This window comes from Neofelis nebulosa, chromosome 4, assembly GCF_028018385.1.
Source record: "Neofelis nebulosa isolate mNeoNeb1 chromosome 4, mNeoNeb1.pri, whole genome shotgun sequence".
Classification (NCBI taxonomy): domain Eukaryota; kingdom Metazoa; phylum Chordata; class Mammalia; order Carnivora; family Felidae; genus Neofelis; species Neofelis nebulosa.
Genome location: NC_080785.1, coordinates 88,282,950 through 88,302,859, shown reverse-complemented (window position 1 = coordinate 88,302,859; position 19,910 = coordinate 88,282,950). Strand labels below are relative to the sequence as shown.

The 19,910-nt window shown below is 37.8% G+C and overlaps 1 protein-coding gene and 1 long non-coding RNA gene across 3 annotated transcripts in view; one reads left to right on the top strand and one right to left on the bottom strand.

The window, feature by feature from the left end:
• The window catches only part of FBXL13 (F-box and leucine rich repeat protein 13), a 214,883-nt gene that overhangs the window by 151,512 nt on the left and 43,461 nt on the right, over positions 1-19,910 (top strand). For both annotated transcript variants that reach the window (XM_058725326.1, XM_058725325.1), the window contains 4 exons: positions 388-505; positions 603-765; positions 6,699-6,818; positions 7,833-7,959. In XM_058725326.1, coding sequence (XP_058581309.1) covers positions 388-505; positions 603-765; positions 6,699-6,818; positions 7,833-7,959 — 528 coding nt within the window. The remainder of the gene's footprint in view (positions 1-387; positions 506-602; positions 766-6,698; positions 6,819-7,832; positions 7,960-19,910) is intronic.
• Positions 1-19,910, bottom strand: part of LOC131509509 (uncharacterized) — a 60,536-nt gene that overhangs the window by 10,025 nt on the left and 30,601 nt on the right. The gene's annotated exons all lie outside the window — the stretch shown is intronic.

Here is a 19,910-nt window from a genome sequence, read left to right as displayed (position 1 = left end):
TTGAACATTTGAATCTATACATGCCCTAATACACTTTGTTTCACAATTGGAATATTTTTGTTTCAAAGATACTATAGCCTAAGCATAAATGTTGACTTTAGTGCTACATGTCAGACTTCTAAATGTAGTGATTTTTTTGTCAGCATTTCATTTTCTCATGTTTTCCCATACCTTTGTAACATGATTTAATTCTGATTCCTCTGCAGTACTCAAATGTGAATGTACTAAAATATATTGAATAAAAGTCCCATTGTCTTTGAAATTAGGAAAATGTAATGGTTAATATGTCTGCTTCTGAAAGTATGGAGAAAAACAAATAACCTCATTACTTTGCTAAGCTTGTTCTATACACTGTGGTAAATTTTATCATCTTTTCTTCTTCTAAAGGCTTTAGTTGAAAGGTGCCCTCGTATTACATCAATAGTTTTCATTGGCGCTCCACATATCTCTGATTGTGCTTTTAAAGCTCTTTCTACGTGTAACCTCAGAAAGATCCGATTTGAAGGTCTGTGATATTAAAAATGGGGTTCAGCATTAATGTTTACTTTTACTCTTGTGGCATTACAAATACAATACTTGTCTTCTGGTTTTTTTTTAAACAGGAAATAAAAGGATTACTGATGCGTGCTTCAAATTTATAGATAAGAATTATCCAAATATCAGTCACATTTACATGGCAGACTGCAAGAGATTAACAGATAGTAGCCTTAAGTCACTTTCACCTTTGAAGCAACTAACTGTGTTGAATTTGGCAAATTGTATAAGGTAATGAGTCATTCAGTTAAATGTTGTTTAAGAAATACTGATTATTAGAATGTGCGAGACTCTCTCCTCAAGGTGCTCATTGGTTAGTAGAATAAACATGAAAAGCAGGAGTCCAAGTGCAGGGAAGTACAGAGTTCTGTGGTAACACAATTAAGGGGCACCGACCCCAGGCTGGTTATACGGAAAGGCAAGGAGACTGTCAGGATAATTGGAATCATGATCCCTTATAAGATTAAATGAATTCACGGGAACACTTGTGGGCTATTTTTCCTAGTGAGGGTTCTCATGGCTAGTTCATTTAACAGGTCTTTTCCCAAATGGAGTTCGTTAGTTGCTTAGGAGGAACCAACCTTACTGAAGGGTTTCTTCTTGAGTACTGGTGAGATTTCTCCTCTGTGTGGATCCCCTAACATATGGACAGAAGACAAGTTCTTAACGAAACCCTTTCTTCAGTTGGGCATTGGGCTTCTCCCTTGGTATTCTCAGGTGGGCAAGGGTCCAATTCTTGTTGGAACCTCTTCCCTAGTGGATCTCAGGCTTTTGTCTGTGTACATTTTTTATGATCTTATAGGGCCACAGGCTGGCAAAATAGTAGTTGACTAGGAAGTCGGTTAATATTTGGGAGAGCATAGGACTACTCAGAGTAATAAGTTAAACTACAAAAATCTTGACCCATGATCCCTATTATTAAAATGGGAAGTCACCATGGGTGAGGGAAGGAACTGGATTTGAAATGGGGAAAAATGTGGATTAGGAAATCCAGGTGTCTAGTGAATAGCCCAGCAAGGAACTGAGGCCTCTTGCCAACAGCCACGTGAGTGAGCTTGGATAGACCTTCCAGCCTTAGTCAAGCCTTCAAATGACTGAATTCCCAGTGGAATCTTTATTGCAAGCTCATGAAAGACCCTAGGATAGAACCATACAGCTAGTCTACTCCCAAATTCCCAAGACCCAGAAACTGGGAGAGAATAAATGTTTAAGGCACAAAGTTTGGGTTTATTAGGTACATAGTGATACAGAACACACACACACACACACACACACACACACACACACACACACAGTATCCTATCTGTATTAATATGTGAAATAAAATTGAGTTTCATCCTCATACTTCACTCAGGCTTCTGCAGGTTAACTACTTTTAAAATAAATGGAGGTTTTCTACTTCTAGCAGTATAGTTAACAAAACATTTCAAAGGACTCTTTGCCACAATTTAGATCCTTGATGAGACATACTTTAAATACACTGCTGAGAGTAAGAGAAAGATCCAATATCCAATATCCTGGTTCTGTACCATCCTCTCAACGAACGCTCTCTTGGGATTCGTTGCTGCTCTGAGCATAAATGTTTATGTCAATGCCGCCACTGAGAGAATCAGCTCTGACCAAGACTCAAGGTAGGGAAGCAGAACCTGAGACTTCCACAGGGGCTAGACCTGGACCTCTTTAAGGCGGACAAAATGGTTTTAGGTAGGTAGCACCCAGGGTCCTGCAAAGAAGTTAGCTCGAAGCTTCTCTGGAGGAAAGTATTTTCTATTTAGGCCTCCAGGACTCCTGTAGATTAAGAATAAAATATAGGTGCTCACGATTAAAGATTGTTAGATGTATGAAGATATGAGTCACCAGAAACAGCAAAATAAATTTGACCTTCAAATAATTCAGATTATTGGGGTTATCAGACATAGGATATAAGAAATATGTATAAAATGTTTGAGGAAATTAATGAAATCAGAAATATGATCAGGGAAAATATATAATAATAATAACTAGATTTATTTAAGAAAATAAAACTTTTAGGAATAAAAAGTATGGTGCAGTTATTGAAATAAAGAAACTAAATGGATTGCCAATCAGCAGGTTAGAACTCACTGAGGAGAGAAGTACAGAGACAGAAGATAATCTCTTCCATGACAGCAGAGTGAAAAAAAAAAAAAGATGAAAAATATGAAAGAGTGTATCATGGGGTGAAGATATCAGAGTTTCACAGTAGATTTTTAAAACTTCATCTCTAAGAGATAAGCCTAAAAACAGTCAATTTGAGAGTCAGAGAATATACATTTTCCTCAACCACACAACCCTCCTTTTTTTTTTTTAATTTTTTTAACGTTTTATTTATTTTTGAGACAGAGCATGAACAGGGGAGGGTCAGAGAGAGGGAGACACAGAATCCGAAACAGGCTCCAGGCTCTGAGCCATCAGCACAGAGCCCGATGCGGGGCTTGAACCCACGGACCGTGAGATCATAACCTGAGCCGAAGTCGGCTGCCCAACCGACTGAGCCACCCAGGCGCCCCCAACCCTCCTTTTTAAAATGGACTGTGCATGAAGTTTTAAGACAAATTTCAACGATTTTCAAATTATTGGTATCAACAAATTACATTTTCTCACTGCAATGTTATTAAATTAGAAATCACTAATGGAAAGATAAATTAAAAACATATATAGGATTTAAAAATAAAAATTCCAGGGTATCAGAATCACCTGAGGAGCTGAATAAAACTACACATGCCCAAGCCCTACCACAGAGCTACTAAGCCTGAATATTTAGGAATGGAACCCAGCTTGTGCTGCTTTTGATACACAGCCAGGTTTGGGACTAAATACATTAACCAATTAACTTGTACCATTACCTGTATAATCCTTTTCTGTTGATTTTTGATGCCTCCTGGATTATAATAGAAAATTATATATACATATATACATACATATACATATACTTACACATATATACGTACATACACACATATATGAGTTGATATAGATAGGTGTGCACAGATTAAAAAAAAATCCTTCTCACAAAGATGTACCTCACAAATTTAAGAAAAAAATAAAATGGTGTTTTTAAAACTGAAAAAAAAAGATAGGTGTGTAAATGTTTTCAGACTACCTTTTCTGTTCCATTCATTTATCCATCCTCTATCTAATCCTGCACAGTATTTTATCTATAAAATGGGGTAAATAACAGTATATACTCAAGATTGTTGTAAGGATCAAATACGTTAACTCACGTAATATGTTTAGAATAGTGTCTGGCATATAATATGCATTCATTAAATGTTATCTGTTATTATTGCTTTATAATATGTTTTAATGTCTAAGGGAATTAGACTTTCCTTATTAAGTTAATTTGATTTAACATATGGATTGTTTTCCTATTTTAAAAGCTTTTATATATCTGTGGTTATTGCTGTTCTAATTTATTTTTCTCTCTTTCTCAAGAATCCTCTTTATTTAAAGATTGAATCCTAGTTCTCTGTTTTCAATCTCATTTATTTCTAATTCTTTATCCTTCTGCATTTCAAAGGAACTTTTCAAATATGCCTTCTACTTATTAATTTCATTTTCTAAAAGGGTCAGTTTTGGTTTTGATGACTTAAATTAGGTTATTGAATTTTTAGTTTTTACCAGCTGTTTTTCTTTTGTTTGTTAATTTGAGTATAGTTGACATACAATATTACATTAGTTTCAGGTATACAACTTAATAATTTGACACGTTTATACATTATGCTATGTTCACTATCTGTATGAAACTATCATCTGTCCCAATATATCACTATTACAATATCACTAACTGTATTCCTTATGCTGTACCTTTCATTCCTGTGACTGATTTATTCCATAACTGGAAGCCTGTATCTCCAACACCTCTTTACCTGTTCTGCTTATCCTCCTACCCCTCTACCCTCTGGAGACCATGAGTTTATTCTCTGTTTTTATAGGTCTGATTCATCTTTTTGCTTTTTATTCATTTTTTAAAAAGATTTCACTATGATCTGAATCCTGTGGTTTTGGAATTTCTCAGTCTGACTTGTTTCACCTAGCATAATACCCTCTAGGTCCATCCATGTTGTCTCAAATGGCATGATCTCATCTTTTTTCATCTAATGATGGACCCTTATATTGCTTCCATATCTTGGCTATTGTCAATAATGCTGCAATAAACATGGGGTAGATATATTTTTTTGAATTAGTGTTTTCATTTTCTTTGGGTAAATATCCAGTAGTGGAATTGATGGATCTTCTGGTAGTTCTAGTTTTAATTTTTTGAGGAACCTCCATACTGTTTTCCACAGTAGTTGCACCAATTTACATTCCCACCAACAGTGCACAAATGTGCCCCTTTCTCTACATACTCACCAATACTCATTGTTTCTTGTCTTTTTGATACTAGACATTCTGACTAGTGTGGGGGTGATATCTCATTGTGGTTTTGATTTGCATTTCTCTGATGATTAGTGATTTTGAGCATCTTTTCATGTATCTGTTGGCCAACAGTATGTCTTCTTTGGAAAAGTATCTATTCAGTTCCTCTGCCCATTTTTTAAGCAGACTATTTTTTTTTTTTTTTTTGGTGTTGACTTGTATAAGTTCTTTATCTATTTTGGATATTAACCCCTTATCAGATATGTAATTTGCAAATATCTTCTCCCATTCAGTAAGTTTGCTTTTTTGTTTTGTTGGCTACTTTTGCTGTGCTAAACCTTTTCATTTCAATGTAGTCCCCTAGTAGTTTATTTTTGCTTTTGTTTCACTTGCCTTAGAAGAGATATCTAGAAAAACACTGCTATGTTTGCCATCTGTTCTTATCTCAGGTGGCCACCTTTTCATCTCAGATTGCATTTTAGAATATCTTTATTTTGGCTACAGTCAGGTCACCCTTATTAATTCCTACTGCTTCTTTACACTGCTTAATTTGTTCTAATGTTTTTGTATCTTCTTTTTCAAATCATTTTCAGAGATATGCTTTCTTAAGTTTTACAAATCCCATGATGAATTTGTTTTCTTGTTAGTAAAAATATCTCTCAATGAATACTCCAGCCCTGGTGTTTGCCAACAGATAAGTTGATCAGTTGTGTTTGCACTGATCCCATCCCCTCCCATTCCCCCATCCACCCACTCACTCACCAGGCCCTTTACTGCATTCCCAGGTGCTGCCACAGTCTCCCTTTGATATTATAGATGGAAGGTGAGTTTATGGGCACAGGAGGCACTTAATGTGGCCCATTCAACTCAAACAGGCCCATTCACCTTCTGCCTGTACTGCTCAGTTTTTTTTTATAAATCTGATCAAATAGAGGGTATGAAAGATGTCAGCAGTCCACATATATTGGTTCCAAGGCTTTTCCCATCTGTACACCCACCTGTAGGATTGTTGCATGTGAAAGCTAACTCTTAGGATGCAATGTGCAATTTCCTGTTGTATTTATTTACTGGAATGCTTTTTAGAAGAAACCGGTGGTCTCCAAATGGAATCATAAATAAAGCTCCCAATGGAAGACAGGCAACGGATGGGTCACATAGACTTCCAGCCATTTATAAAGCATGGTTCGGAGAGGGGGCAGGGAATGGCAGGGACACAAAGGCATCTCTGATTAGGGATAGACAATGTAGGAAGACTGAGGTCAAGGTCTTCTTCTAGGTTTTCTGTACTTCAGCAGAAAAAATCCAAAGGTCACTTGTTGGCTTTCCAGTCCATCTAACTTGACCTTGTATTTAGTGAAAATTCCTCTAAGAGTCTGGCAGTAGCTTGACTGTTAGTCTTGGTTCTACTCTCCTAAGTTTTGGTGTTTTTCTTGTGCAGGAGTTTGCATTGGGACCGCTTAACTCAATCACATTTTAAACCAAGAAAAAGATTTCAAGAACCATCTGTCTTATTCATAATTACAATTATGTCACCTAATTAAATGAAAAATGAGCAGGAAGAGCATTTTTATTAATACTTCTCCCATTACTATCATTTATACCTTTTCTATTAGACTAAAAGTTGTATTCTCAAATTTGGTTTTAAAACACTGGCACAATCAATACCAATATAAGGATATTACCATGTTATTTTAGAATGCATTGAATGTAGTAACTATTACTTAAGTAGTATTCTATATATTTACATATAAAATCATATGTAAAGCTTTTCTTACTCTTTCCTACAGAATTGGTGATATGGGAATAAAGCAATTTCTTGATGGTCCTGTGAGCATAAGGATAAGAGAGCTAAATTTAAGTAACTGTATCCACCTGGGTGATGCCTCTATTATGAAACTATCAGAGTGGTATGATAAAATAATAATATTTTACATCATATCATTAGTAATTGTATATTTGCTAATAGGAGAGCTCAGAGATAGACCTTCAGAGCCATTTGGGAAATATCAAGAGGCCAAGAAGCTGGTCCAATACTCAGTGAAATAAAAGAAAAGACACTGGAGTCATAGATTAAACTAGTTTTTTGATCATATATGAGTGGTTTCTTATTAATTTCATATTAGAGAAAGTTTCAGATGGAATCATTAATGAAGTTATCACTATCTAGACATGAGTGACTTCTCTGTGCTTTTCAAGGATATTACCTCTGTGTAAACCTTTGCTCCAGGCTTTGGAAATGCTCCAGCATTTCCCAAGAGATGTTCTAGATGGTGGGTTTATTCTTGATTCTCCCTACTTGTCAGAGACCTGTGTACTAGAAAGGGTCGAGCCCAATTCCTGTGGCGAACTTGTAAGGGATAAATGAGAAACTTAACCTTGCACTTTTAGGGGTCATTCATCATACTTACATGACAATTTTTTGCATGCAAGTGATATGTTTTTTTCTCACTAGAAATTACAGTATAAAATGAAACCACAGAAAGACTATCTTATATAATAACCCACCTCCCTCTCATCCTATTTTGTAATGCCAAATTATTTTCCACTTTTAAACCTACTTCTATTTTTTTAAATTTTTTAATGTTTATTTATTTTTGAGAAAGAGAGACAGAGTGAGAGCGGGGAAGGGACAGAGAGAAAGGGAGACACAGAATCTGAAGCAGGCTCCAGGTTCTGAGCTGTCAGCACAGAGCCCGATGCGGGGCTCAAACTCACAAACCGTGAGATCATGACCTGAGCCGAAGTCAGACGCTTAACTGAGTGAGCCACCCAGGTGCTTCTTAAGCCTATTTTGATTTTGAGAAAAAGAAAGTCCTTGTTTCAATACCATTTGCTTTCCTTAGACAGTTTTGATATAAAGAAATGGCTACCAATACTGTGATTAAAAGCTAAAATTAATTCTTCATGCTGCTTTCTTCCAGCTGCCCTAATTTAAACTACTTGAGTTTGAGAAATTGTGAACATTTGACTGACCTAGCAATTGAATATGTTGTAAACATCTTTTCCTTGGTATCAGTAGATCTCTCTGGGACAAACATCTCTAATGAGGTAAAGAAAATTTTCAAAATAGTTCAATGACTTTTATTGTTTTCAGTAGTATAACAATGGAGAGAACATTAATTATTTTTATTTCCTAAGTTATTAGATTATAAAAGGCCAGTTTAGGAATACTGTTTCTGTAATAGTGATAGATGAAGTTATTTATAAACCAAGGGTCTTGTGTCTCTGCTTACAAAATGGAAAATTCAGTATTTTGAGCAAAGTCCTGACAGATCGGAATGTTAAACGACAGATCTGAAATCTGTTTCATTATAGAAATGTGGCAATGTGGATGTAATATATTCCAGTTGGCTTATATATGTTTTTCTGGTGGACTGAACATTCTGTAAAACTATGTGAATGCCTTGAAACCTCACTCTTTAGTTCAAAACTGAAATCTAGAAACGGCCTCATCAAATCTACAAAAGAATACATTTTAAGGAACTCATTTCCTGCAAGAGGCTGATGCTACTCCTCAGAGTCGAAAGTCAGTTCACACTTATCGTATCTTATCTATCACTGTGGCACTGCCCCACTTACTAATCAAAAGGAAGATAAAGTTGGAGAGATTGCCATGTTTCTGAAAGACTTCAATGGGCTGTAGTTAGATAAGAAATGCATTGGCTTCTCTTGAAAATCAGTGCATTGGGAGGGATATAGGAAGACAACAGAGTTGAGGATCTCTACCCCATCTGCTTGCTAAATCCCTGTTCATCCCTCATGCTCATCAAATCACCTAGAAATCCTTCTCTGAAAAGCCCTACCTTACAGGCAAGTACAGAACTACTTCTCTATGTGGATCTCTTGCCCCAGTACATCCTTTAACATGATCCATTTCTCTCCATTTCTTACTGCATTACTGATATCTGTGTTGTGTCCATTCTTCCCTAACATTTAGTGGGCTCTGTTTATTGGTCTATGTTCTTTCCTTTCTTTATCTAAGAGTGAATTTAGATTCAGCCTCCATCCTGCTAGACAGTCTCCTCTCCCCTTCCTTGGTAGTGTCATCTATGTGTGGTACGAGAGTGGGGTAGGGGCAGTTACATGTAGTCAACTCATTTTGGTGGTGGCAAGCCTGATTTTTACAACGTTGTCTTCTGTCCAAGCTGGAATCCACTGGGATGTCTGTAGGCTCATTTGGTTTTTGGTTTCCTGTTTAGTTAGATCCCTGATGTGTCTTCCTTGGTCAGCTCCAAAGCTCCTTTAGGTCTGCAGGCTCCTTTGTCATGTGTGCCTTCCTCTGGACCCCTCTGGGTCATGCTGGGGCATGGGGACTCTGTGAGGCTGTCTTAGGCCCATAGTCCTAGACATCCCCTGCAGACATTTTCCTGTTCTCACATCTGGGTGTATTTGCCGCAGACCCATGCCTCACCCTTCTCTCACTCTGCTGCGGTGGCTGACTCATGTCCACCAGCTTCCAGTTGGGTTTGGTGCTTGTCAGGCATTTGTGAGCAACTGGAGGGTAAGAAGAGGGAAAAGACCAGAGTTTTCCTCCACCTTTCTTTGCATCATCATCAGCAGCTGCATTTCCTTCATGATCTTCTGCCTCCAGTGAGATCTTCTGTGGTCCTAGCTTCCCTGGGTGACCTTGGGTCCAGCCTCCAATAACACCGTTTCTTCTCATTGGCCTTCCAGCACAGGGGGAGTAGTGGCTTCCTGCTCCTGCTCACATCTCTAGATTGTGTCATTATCCCATTTCACTTCTCAGTTTCTTTACCACATATCTAGCCAGTTCCCTATCACAATTAAATTTCCTCAGTTTTAAAAACAGTTTCTGTTTTCTTCTTTAGATCGTAGCTGACACAACAAGCAGCCCAGGAAAAACTCGGATGCCTTGTTGCTTTTCACAACCCTTCCAGGGAAAGGTGGGATGGGTTCCCATTTGCTTAGATCCCCAAACCTATCAGGTTGGGGGTTCCAACCTTCTCTCCAACTGAATAGAGTCCAGGGAGGTCTAGAACAGTGCCCTGTGTGGGGCATCCCCCAGCACTCATTCTTTGCTTCCCTCTAGCTCCCCCTTCCCCTGCTCTTCCCCTCCTCCTCTCCTTTCCTCTCCCTTCCTCTGCCTTGTTCTCTCCCTTGTTCTCTCTCTCTTTTAGCTCTTCTTCTTTTCTCTTGACATAGACTATCTAATTTGGGGATGGGAAAAAATGTTCCAACTCCATTACATGGTTTGAAAAATATTATGTCTCAAGTCTTTCATGGTTTATGTAAAGCTTAAAGGTCTGGGATATCTTTTTTCCTCCTGTGTTCTTCTGTGAAAACCTTTCCCTGACACATACAAGTAGAATGCCCAGCTGCTGTTAGAAGGGTCACAGGGTAACAAAAGGTGGAGGATCAAAGCACATTACAAAACACATCACGATATCGTTCCACCACAGCACTCCTTGCAAGCCTGAATGATGAACATTTGTTGAACAAAAGCAGTGAAGCTTGATCCTAGTTTTTAGCATTTGGGGAAAACTCAGTTTTTATTTTCAAAGACCATATATTGAAGTTCTATCTGCTGAGGACGAGTTAAAAACTTAAGAATATAGCCTCAAGTCCCATTCACTGTTGTTGTTTTGCTTGTAAGGAAGGTACACAATATGAGAGAGCTGTAAGTGGATATCTGTGGGGGAGAATGCTAGTTATATTCTGCTAAAACATTTAAAAAGAAGTCTTCTGAAGGTTGTTGCTTTCTTCCTCCAAATTGGTTAAACTCTGATCTAGAAGGTGAATGATTAAAAAAATAATAAAAATAAAAAATATGACTAACTTGAATATAAATTTTAAAAAATAAAAAATAAATAAAAGGCAAATGGTCAACACTGTAGTACTACAACAGCTGTGGTAGCTAATCTCAAATAGTAAAAATAAAATGAGTCAGCCCCGATGTCAGTTTGGGCAGCTAAACACCAGTCTGGATTGTAGGTCTGATGAAGTGCAAATAAGACTAGAAACTTAACATTTAGGATTTAAACTCTGGAATGTTACAGATATTCACCAGAGATCAAATGTGACCAATTACACCTTTTGAAAAAAAAAAAAAAGCTTCTTACATTTTCTAATAATTCTGTTCTCTCTCTGTTTTTTTTCAATAATGAGTTTTCAGTTAGAATCGCACCACTCATTTAGTTAACAAATCTTTATTCTGAGTACTTTGTAGTCAGTATTGGGATGCTGGAATGAACAAGACAAACATGGCTCATGGCTCCTCAGGCAGGGGACAAATGGTTTATAAACTGTGATGTGTATGGGAGACAACCTCCCTCAGAAAGTCAGAGAAGACCTTTTCTAAGAGAGAAAGAAGGGGTATGTGCTGAGCCAAAGAAACAGCCTGAACGAAGACACAGAGGTTTAAAAGTATGGTGGCATCAAGGAAATCTGCACATTGGGTACGACTTGACCATGAGGAGAGTGATAAGAGATGATGCCCAGGAGATAGGCAAGGACCAGGTCACGAGGGGCCCAGAAGCCATCCTGAGGAATTTGTTCTTTGCCCTTTTGGCAATGGAAAGATATTTAGGACTGTCAATTAGACTGTAACAAGGTCAGACGGACATGGTTTAAAGATGACTGTACCTGCTGGATAGACAAGGGGATAATAGATGAACGAGAGACTAATTATAAAGCAGTAATCCAGTTATGAGTGTCTGCATTAAGGCTAGAGCTAGGGGAGATCACAGTAGGGCTGGAGCAAAATCTGCAGATTTGAGAGACACTGAGGAAAATGAATCATCAGGAAATAGAAATAGACTGAGTATGGGGGTAAAGAAGGAAGGGAGGCAATCAGGGATGATGCCAGATTTTTGGCTTGAGCATCTGTTTAAATGGTGGCATCCCTTACTGAGCTGGGTCCTTTCCACAGTGCAAGGAGCAGGGCTGCTGTTTGGTTTGAGTCACCTGGAAGACAGCTTTAGAGAAATGTAGAGCTCAGGAAATAAGCAGAGAAATCGCTAAAATTCACTCCTTAGAGACAGAAGAGCTTTTTAGGTTTGCAGAGTGTGAAGGCATGTTGCACTCTGAAAGTCATGGAAACTCGTGAGGAAGTTAATCAGCGAAAGCAAAAGTAGAGATATTTAGAAATTTAGAAAAATGCTTAAGTGAGAGAGCTAGCTTAAATGGGGGAAGCAAAGAGGAGAACACAGTTATTTAAAGCTGTATACATTTCTTATAATAATTAGAAAATAGTGAAAAATGTATCATCCAGGAATAAAAGCTTGTATAACAAGTTATCTAGTAAGCACATTTTAGAGAATGAGGAAATACGTCAATTTTCTTCTTTTAATATAAAGAGGACAGGGTTCACAAGTGAGGGAAATAGCTCACTAATGTGATGGTATCTTAAAGTATCATTAAAAGTCTTTTAATCTCTTATACAGCTTTTCTTCATATCTCATTAAATGGGATGTTAGTCATTCCCTTCCTACCTCAGAGGATTGTTTGAATATGAGGTTATATCTTCATGTATGTGGGGAAAATGTTTTCCTCTAGTTGGGAGAATTATCACTTACTGAAGACCATAGTACCTACAGTTAGGGAAGTTCAATCCATTGCTTAAGTTGCTTTAGTCACTGCCATATTTGCTGTTTAAAGGAGAAATGAGTCAGAGCAATGGTCCAGACAGTGTGCTTAGACAGTGGTTTAATTAAGGCTCTTTCATTTGCCTGATTTTTGAAATTTTTATTTTTTAAAATTTTTAAAGACAGTCTTATTTTTTTATATTTATTTTGAGAGAAAGAGAGCACGGGGGGGGGGGCAGAGAGAGAGGGAAAAAGAAAATCCCAAGCAGGCTCTTCATTGTTAGCATGGAGCCCGATATGGGGCTCAAACTTATGAACTGTGAGATCATGACCTGAGCTGAAATCAAGAGTGAGACCTTAACTGACTGAGTCACCCAGGGGTCCCTGATTTTTGAAATTTTTAATTATGAGTACCATATTTTGAGTGCCTATCATGTACACTATTTCCTAGAGTCCCCTTACTAGGATGTGAAATCCAAGAAGACTGAGACTTTGTTTTGCTCACTGCTGTTCTCCCAGAACCTTGGGGGGTAATAGACACTTGATAAATACTCACTGAATGAAGGAACAAATGCTGAGCTCTAGAGTTACCAAATGGGAATAAGATCTGTTCTCTGCAGTCCAATGTGGAAGGGTAAGTATGAGTAATTTAAACATGGTGTGGCAGGTGTAGTGTTGGAAGAAGAGAGGAAGGGATCTCTTAACTCAGCCTGCTCGACATGCAAGCATGCAAATGCATGCTTGTTCAAGGAACTTTATGCAGCTTCACACTACTAAAATGTACTGTGAAAAGGAGATGTCACTGAGGAATTCCATCCTAGGCCAAGGAGCTTGGACTTGAACCAATGGCTGAGGAGACAACACTTAGCAGGGAAGTCAGAGTCATAATAGTCTCCTGTTTTAGATACATTATTTGTGTTGTTCTCTGGAGGACAGATTGGAGGGGAGAAAGACTAAAGGCAAGGAGTGGAAATAAGATGAATCCATAAAGGGGACTAAAGAAAGAAGGTGAGAAAGGTTGTAAGAGAACCAGGTGAGTGTAACCATGTGTGGAGTATTAAGGGAATATCCAACAGTGTTTAATAAAACACAGAAGGTAAACCAGGAAAGGACCAAAATTTGAAAGAATATTTACTATTAAACAGATCCCTGCCTGTTCTCCCAATATCATCTCATGCTCCTGCTCCCCTCATTTCCTTTCCTCCAGCTCCACTGCCTTTTTTTTCACTCCTCAAACAAGTCAAAAATCTTTCCTACCTCAGGACCTTTATACATGCTGTAACGTCTGCCTGGGATGCTCCTCCTTCTATATTTCATGTGCCTGGATAGGTAGATGCTGAGAAAATTATCAATGAGGATCATAACAATAGCTAATGCATCTTGGCAAATGGTACCTTTCAAGATTTTTAAAAATAATTTTATAATAAACATTGGTCATTTTCTCCATAATTATCAGAAAATCACACTTCCCAGTCCAGATCATTCCAAGGAAATATCAATGGGTTTTATATTACTGATGCATTCTCTCTTTAAGAAAACATAAATCACATGGTGACATTAATGTCTCTAGGCGTTTTTCCTAAATAAGCATTCTCTAGTTCCTAATATCCTGTATCTTATTTCTGTCACATTACAGCATAGTTCTCCAGAGAGGTGTTATCTATTTAGATGGCCTCCCAGTAATAATACCTCTTGAATTATTGGTAGCACACAAATTATTTTCATTGAACTTCAAAAAAAAATCAATTGAATATTGGCATGCACATTCCATGTTAATTTTAATTGTATATGTTATAAAGTTTAAATTGTATTATGATATAAATACTGCTTATGTCTATCCCTTTGCCTCCTCTCCATCCCTGCTGCCACTGCCGTAGTTCAAGCACTATTTCTCCTTACTAACCTTTCTTGCCTTAAATATCACTGTTTTCAAATCTGTTCTCCACTTGACTGCAGTGTGATCCTTCAGCATGCAAATTGGAGCCTAATGCTTCCTGGAGCATATTCTGCAGGAGTTCCATACTGCTTACAGTTTAAAGTCTAAACAATTAGTGTAAAGGTCCAAACTCTTCCTGAGATTGTTGCTGACCACCTCTACCATTTCACTTCCCCCAGATTCCCACTTTTCATCTTCGGCTCCACAGACACAGAGCTGACTCTCCTATAGCTCCTTGAACATGTCACGCTCCTCTTGCCTTCCCATCTCTGCAAGTTATTCCCTGTGTCTGAAATACCCTCTCCCCTTGTCCACCTAGTAAATTCCTGCTTATCCCTCAAATTTCAACTGTGTGAAGCTCTCCTGGAACTCCTAAACAGACTTAGAATTTCTCTGTCTTGTTTCTACCATATTTCACAATGGCCCCAGTAAAGCCATTAACTCATGATACTTTAATATTTGTTGCACACTTGTCTCCCTACAACAAGTAAACTTCTTGATGGTAAGGCCTGGATCATCCCATCTTTGGGAAGACTAGCATAATGCCTAGTAAATAAGAGGCACGTAAAATATTTGATTTGTGAGTCAGGGAGTGAGTGAATGAATGAATCTCATACCATTTCCTTCCTTTCAACCAAACACTTACGGCTTCTTCAATTTCCACATTTTCTCAGCTATTCTCTGAGCTGGAGTAGGAGTGCTTACAGCTGAATGTCTTCATCTGACGATACACTTTCAAGAGACCACCCATCTGCATGGAACACACACATAAATAAGGCCTGAGGCTCAGTGAAGCAAAACCTCTAAAGCAGGAAACACATGAAATCGCTTGGGATTCGATAAATAGAAAGAATGGGAATTAAAAGGAAGCAGGGAAACTCAGAGGCAGATGCGTTTGCCTTGGATTTTCAAAGGCACATAACAAGAATTCTGCCCTGGTTATACTCTTCCATATGGAGCTGGACCTCTTTTGAGTCCTTTCCAGGCCCATCTCCTAGCTACTGGCTTTACAGGAATCTGTTGCTACCACCAGTAGCAATAGTGGCTTTCCTTACAGAGGTTGCAGGCAGTTGTCTCCTGTAACTGGCAAAATGCCTACTAGAAAAATTGCAAAAAGAAGTGAACAATTTAAGTTTGTCACTTCCCTCAAGGAGAGTCGTTGGTGCCAGAACTCTCCTCTTGACCTCCATCAGGTAGGAGGCAAGGAGTCTCAAGGCCAGTTGCTCTATTTCTAGGTAACATAGATGCTGATTTTCTTTCTCTCCATAAATATATAGAGGACCTATTTCTGTGTGTTGATCAAAGCCTGTTTTCCTTTAGACCTGTAGGTCAGTAAATTAGATCAGAGTGGTTACTACATTAAAAAATATGATAACAAAATTCATACTAACAATCAAGTAAGTAGAAATAAATAAAAATCATTGAAAAAAAGAAAGTTTTAACTGCATAAAATTTTAACTGCTAACCGTAGTATAAAAGGGAAAATCACTTGTGAGGTTAAAATACATTCTGAAGGACTTTGTACAAGATAGTGTTTTCAGTGATTTCAGAAAGAGGATGTGTGCTGACAGCTCAGAGCCTGGAGCCTACTTGGGATTCTGTGTCTCCCTCTCTCTGCCCCTTCCTGCTTGTGCTCTGTCACTCTCTGTCAAAAATAAACAGAAAGAAAGAAAGAAAGAAAGAAAGAAAGAAAGAAAGAAAGAAAGAAAGAAAGAAGATATGGTGGTAATTAAGATAAAACATATTTCCAAGTATAAGTTTTGTTCTTCATTTCTAAAAGAATGTGGTAAGCAATACCAAACACAGCAAATTGTTCAGAAAGGAACATATGAAATATAAACACTAACTCACATAATTACTAAGGGAAATAGATTCTATCCAAGAATTCTGAGAATATGCCACAACATAGGAGAAAATTGGCTCCATAAAAACAGATAATTTTACAGACTACTCATCCATTCACAGATATTTATTCATTGTCAACTGTGTGTTAAATATTATGTGAGGTACTGGGAGTACTAAATTTACAGCCATAGTTCTGGGCTCAAGGTACAGTCTAGTGGCAAAACAATAACAGTAAGAGTAACAACACTACTTGGTTAAAAGTTACCAAAAGCCTAAGTCCAGAGTGTGGGTTCACATCTTGTCTGGTGCCATCACACTAAGAGACCTTGGGCAAGTTACTTACTTCTCTGTGCCATTTCCCTCTCTTTATTTTATTTTATTGTTTTAAATGTTTGTTTTTGAGAGAGAGTGAGCAGGGGAGGGTCGGAGAGAAAGAGGATCCGAAGTGGGCTCTGGGCTGACAGCAGAGAGCTGAATGCGGGACTTGAACTCACGAACCATGAGATCATGACCTGAGCCAAAGTCAGATACTTAACCAACAGAGCCACCCAGATGCCCCAATTTCCCTCTCTTTAAAACAGTGTTTAAAATACACTTTCCTCATAGTGTTGTGAGGACTAAATAAGATAATAAATGTAAAGTGCTTAACATAGTGCCTGGCATATGGTAAACAGTCAATACATCTTAGCAATGATTTATTCAAATTATGACATATGAGGTATATTTGTTGTGATGAAGATACATACATCTGGGTACATGTGCTGTATCTTGGCAGCATGGATGAGTTGAAAAGTGAGTGCTTATGTTTCTGTTGTCCATTTATAGAGGAGTCGGGGGACACTTCTCAGCTTCTGAGGTGTAGCTGAAAGCTTCAGTAGATGTTTGCAAGGAAAAGATGGACATTCTCGGTGGAGGAAGAAACAGGTGGGAAGGCATGGAGACATGAAAGAGGGTTTGTATTGGGAGATCCACAGGTGACTTTGTATTGTCCAAGCATGGCCCAGAAGATAGGGAATGGGGCTGGAGAAAGAGGTAGAGGACAGAATGTGACTGGCTTTGGGTGCTCTGCAAAGAGATTCAGACTCATGCTATATGCAGTGGGAGCCACTGAAGAACTCTGAGTAGAACTCATACAGCGAGAAATGAGGTTTTGATAGTGGTGACAGAAGGGACATGTATGAGACATATTTAGGAAGTATATAGGTAGGGAGGGCCTGGTGATTGGTTGGATATGGAGAGCAGAGGGGATAGGAGGAGACATAGAAAATTCCCAAGTTTTTACTTGGTCAACTGCAGACATGGTGGTACCAGGACCCAGAAAAGAACCTCAGAGAGAGATTAGGACTTGTAAATAAGGTGCCAAATTCCATTTTAGACATGTTTAATTCCAGTACTAGGACACATCTCTCTACACTACGGGCCCCTTCAATCCTGAGTGACGAAAAGAATACATAGCCATTTGACTTTTGGAATCACCATTTTTGTTTTGTTTTGTTCCTCAATATGTCTGGCAAGTAACTAGGTATATTCCAGTTCAACCATTACTGAAAGCAGAAAATTTACACAAAGATTTTCAACAACCTCCAAGTTCTATCCCCTCTATTACAACTAACATCTCATTTTTATCCTTAAAAAAAAAAGGCAGTATAAAAGGAAGCTTTTTATGTCTGCTGTCAGGGACCTTTTTTCCTTTCTAGATTTCTCGTGATCTTAATGCCCAATAGTTACATCAGAGTTCTCAGTTATTCTAGACTCCTGGGCACTCACTGCATCTTATTTGAAAGAATGTGATTTTTAATATCCTGTATTCAAACATCAAATATGCTAAGTTGCACAGGTTATATTTATAGGTTTCCCAGCCAGGGAAATCTAGGACCTATAAAGAGAATCATAAAAGTTGCAAAGTTCAGAGAAAAGAGCAAGGTACTTAGAGAAGTCCATCATGAGCCATTCACCAGACTCCTTCCTGAAGCTAGCAGAAAGAGTAGGAAAAACTGAAGTACTAGTCCTCTGAAAGTAGCAGTTCTGAGTTTGAGGTGCTTATGGCACATTAATGTGTCTAATTATCAATCAGGAAAGATCTGTTGCTCAGGAAGGGGATCTGAGCTCGATGTAGAGATGGTTGACATGATGGAAGTCACAGATGAGAGACAGAAGGTGAAAAGAGGTCAAGTTCAAGACTCCACGAAATGGTGGATTTGGAAGGTGAACCCACAAAAGAAACTGAAAATGAACATCCAGAGAGGTAGGTGAGGAAAGAGTTCAGACTGATATCAGGGGAACCAAGTGAGGTGGTATTTCCAAAAGCAAGAGATTGTCAGCAAGGTCAAATTTCACAGGTGGCTCAAGTACTGTGAAAACAGAAGCATCAATTTTTGTAAAATAAAATTGCTCATCTATGTATATACTTGTACATGGCAACATTCACAGCTTAGTATTTTGCTTGAATGTTGGTGCTGTGTGCTGTTTCAGTTTGTTTGGGATAGAGAGTAAACTGCCCAGTACTGTTATGGGTCTGTGTAAAGGAATTAAGCATGGTGTTAATGTTTTGTATAATTTTTTGTTGATGTACAAAAAGACTTAATGATGGGCACAGGTGTTGTTTTTTCCAAATTATTGTAAATTATTTTTCACACACATTGAGGAATTTCACATATTTATTGATTCATTCTTTTCTTTGTTATTTTCTTCTTTCGTTTGATACAGAATTAGCTAAGTCCTACAATATTTAGAGCAGCAATTCTAGGTTTGAGTGTAAAACCAAGAATAAGACAAGCAGCTTGCCTTAAAGTTGTTATAAACTTTTCCCCCATCAATTTTTCTCTTCTTTTGAACAGGACATTTTGTTGTTTTGGCAATTTGCTTTCCCTATAGGTTGTAGCGATTTTTATTGCCATCAGCAATAAAACAACTATGGTAGACTTATACTCATTCATCAAGATTACCTGTTATAACTTCGCAAAAATCGCTAGGAATTAGAACTTTATTGTTATTTGAATTTGCATTTTAAAAAATTCTAGGTGTACCTTAGTGGCTCAGTTGGTTAAGTACCCAACTCTTGATATCGACTAAGGTCATGATCTCACAGTTTGTGGGATCGAGCCCCACATTGGGCTCTGTGCTGACAATGTGGAGCCTGCTTGGGATTCTCTCTCACCTGTCTCTCTCTGCCTTCTCCTGCTCGTGCTCTCTTTCTCTCTCTCTCAAATAAATAAACTTAAAAAATCTAGTAATATCAATAATTTTGTCCTATATCTGCTGCTTTTCATTGAAATTATATTTCACCTTCTATGAATTTTCTGTTGACATTGGGGTATCAATACTTCTGCCAATTTGTATGAACTGTTTATAATAACGTAGTTATTAATCATTTGTCATATTTTCTCCATATCCTTACAACAGCTTATCTCACTACTGTGGGAAAGAGATTAGTTTTAGTATTTTAATTGGAAAGCCCACAAGCTACTGCTTGTAAAAAAAAAAAAAAAAGAATCAAAAGTTGAACTATGCAATCTTATGTCATTTTATGTAGATTTTTTCAAAAAAATTATTTCTTTAACCATATGCAAGACAGATTATAAAGTTTATTTATGCTTATTTACTATTCTGGTATGTCTGTATTAAAGTGTTGACAGTTTCCAAACTGAAACATACTATAAATAAGGATGATTTGT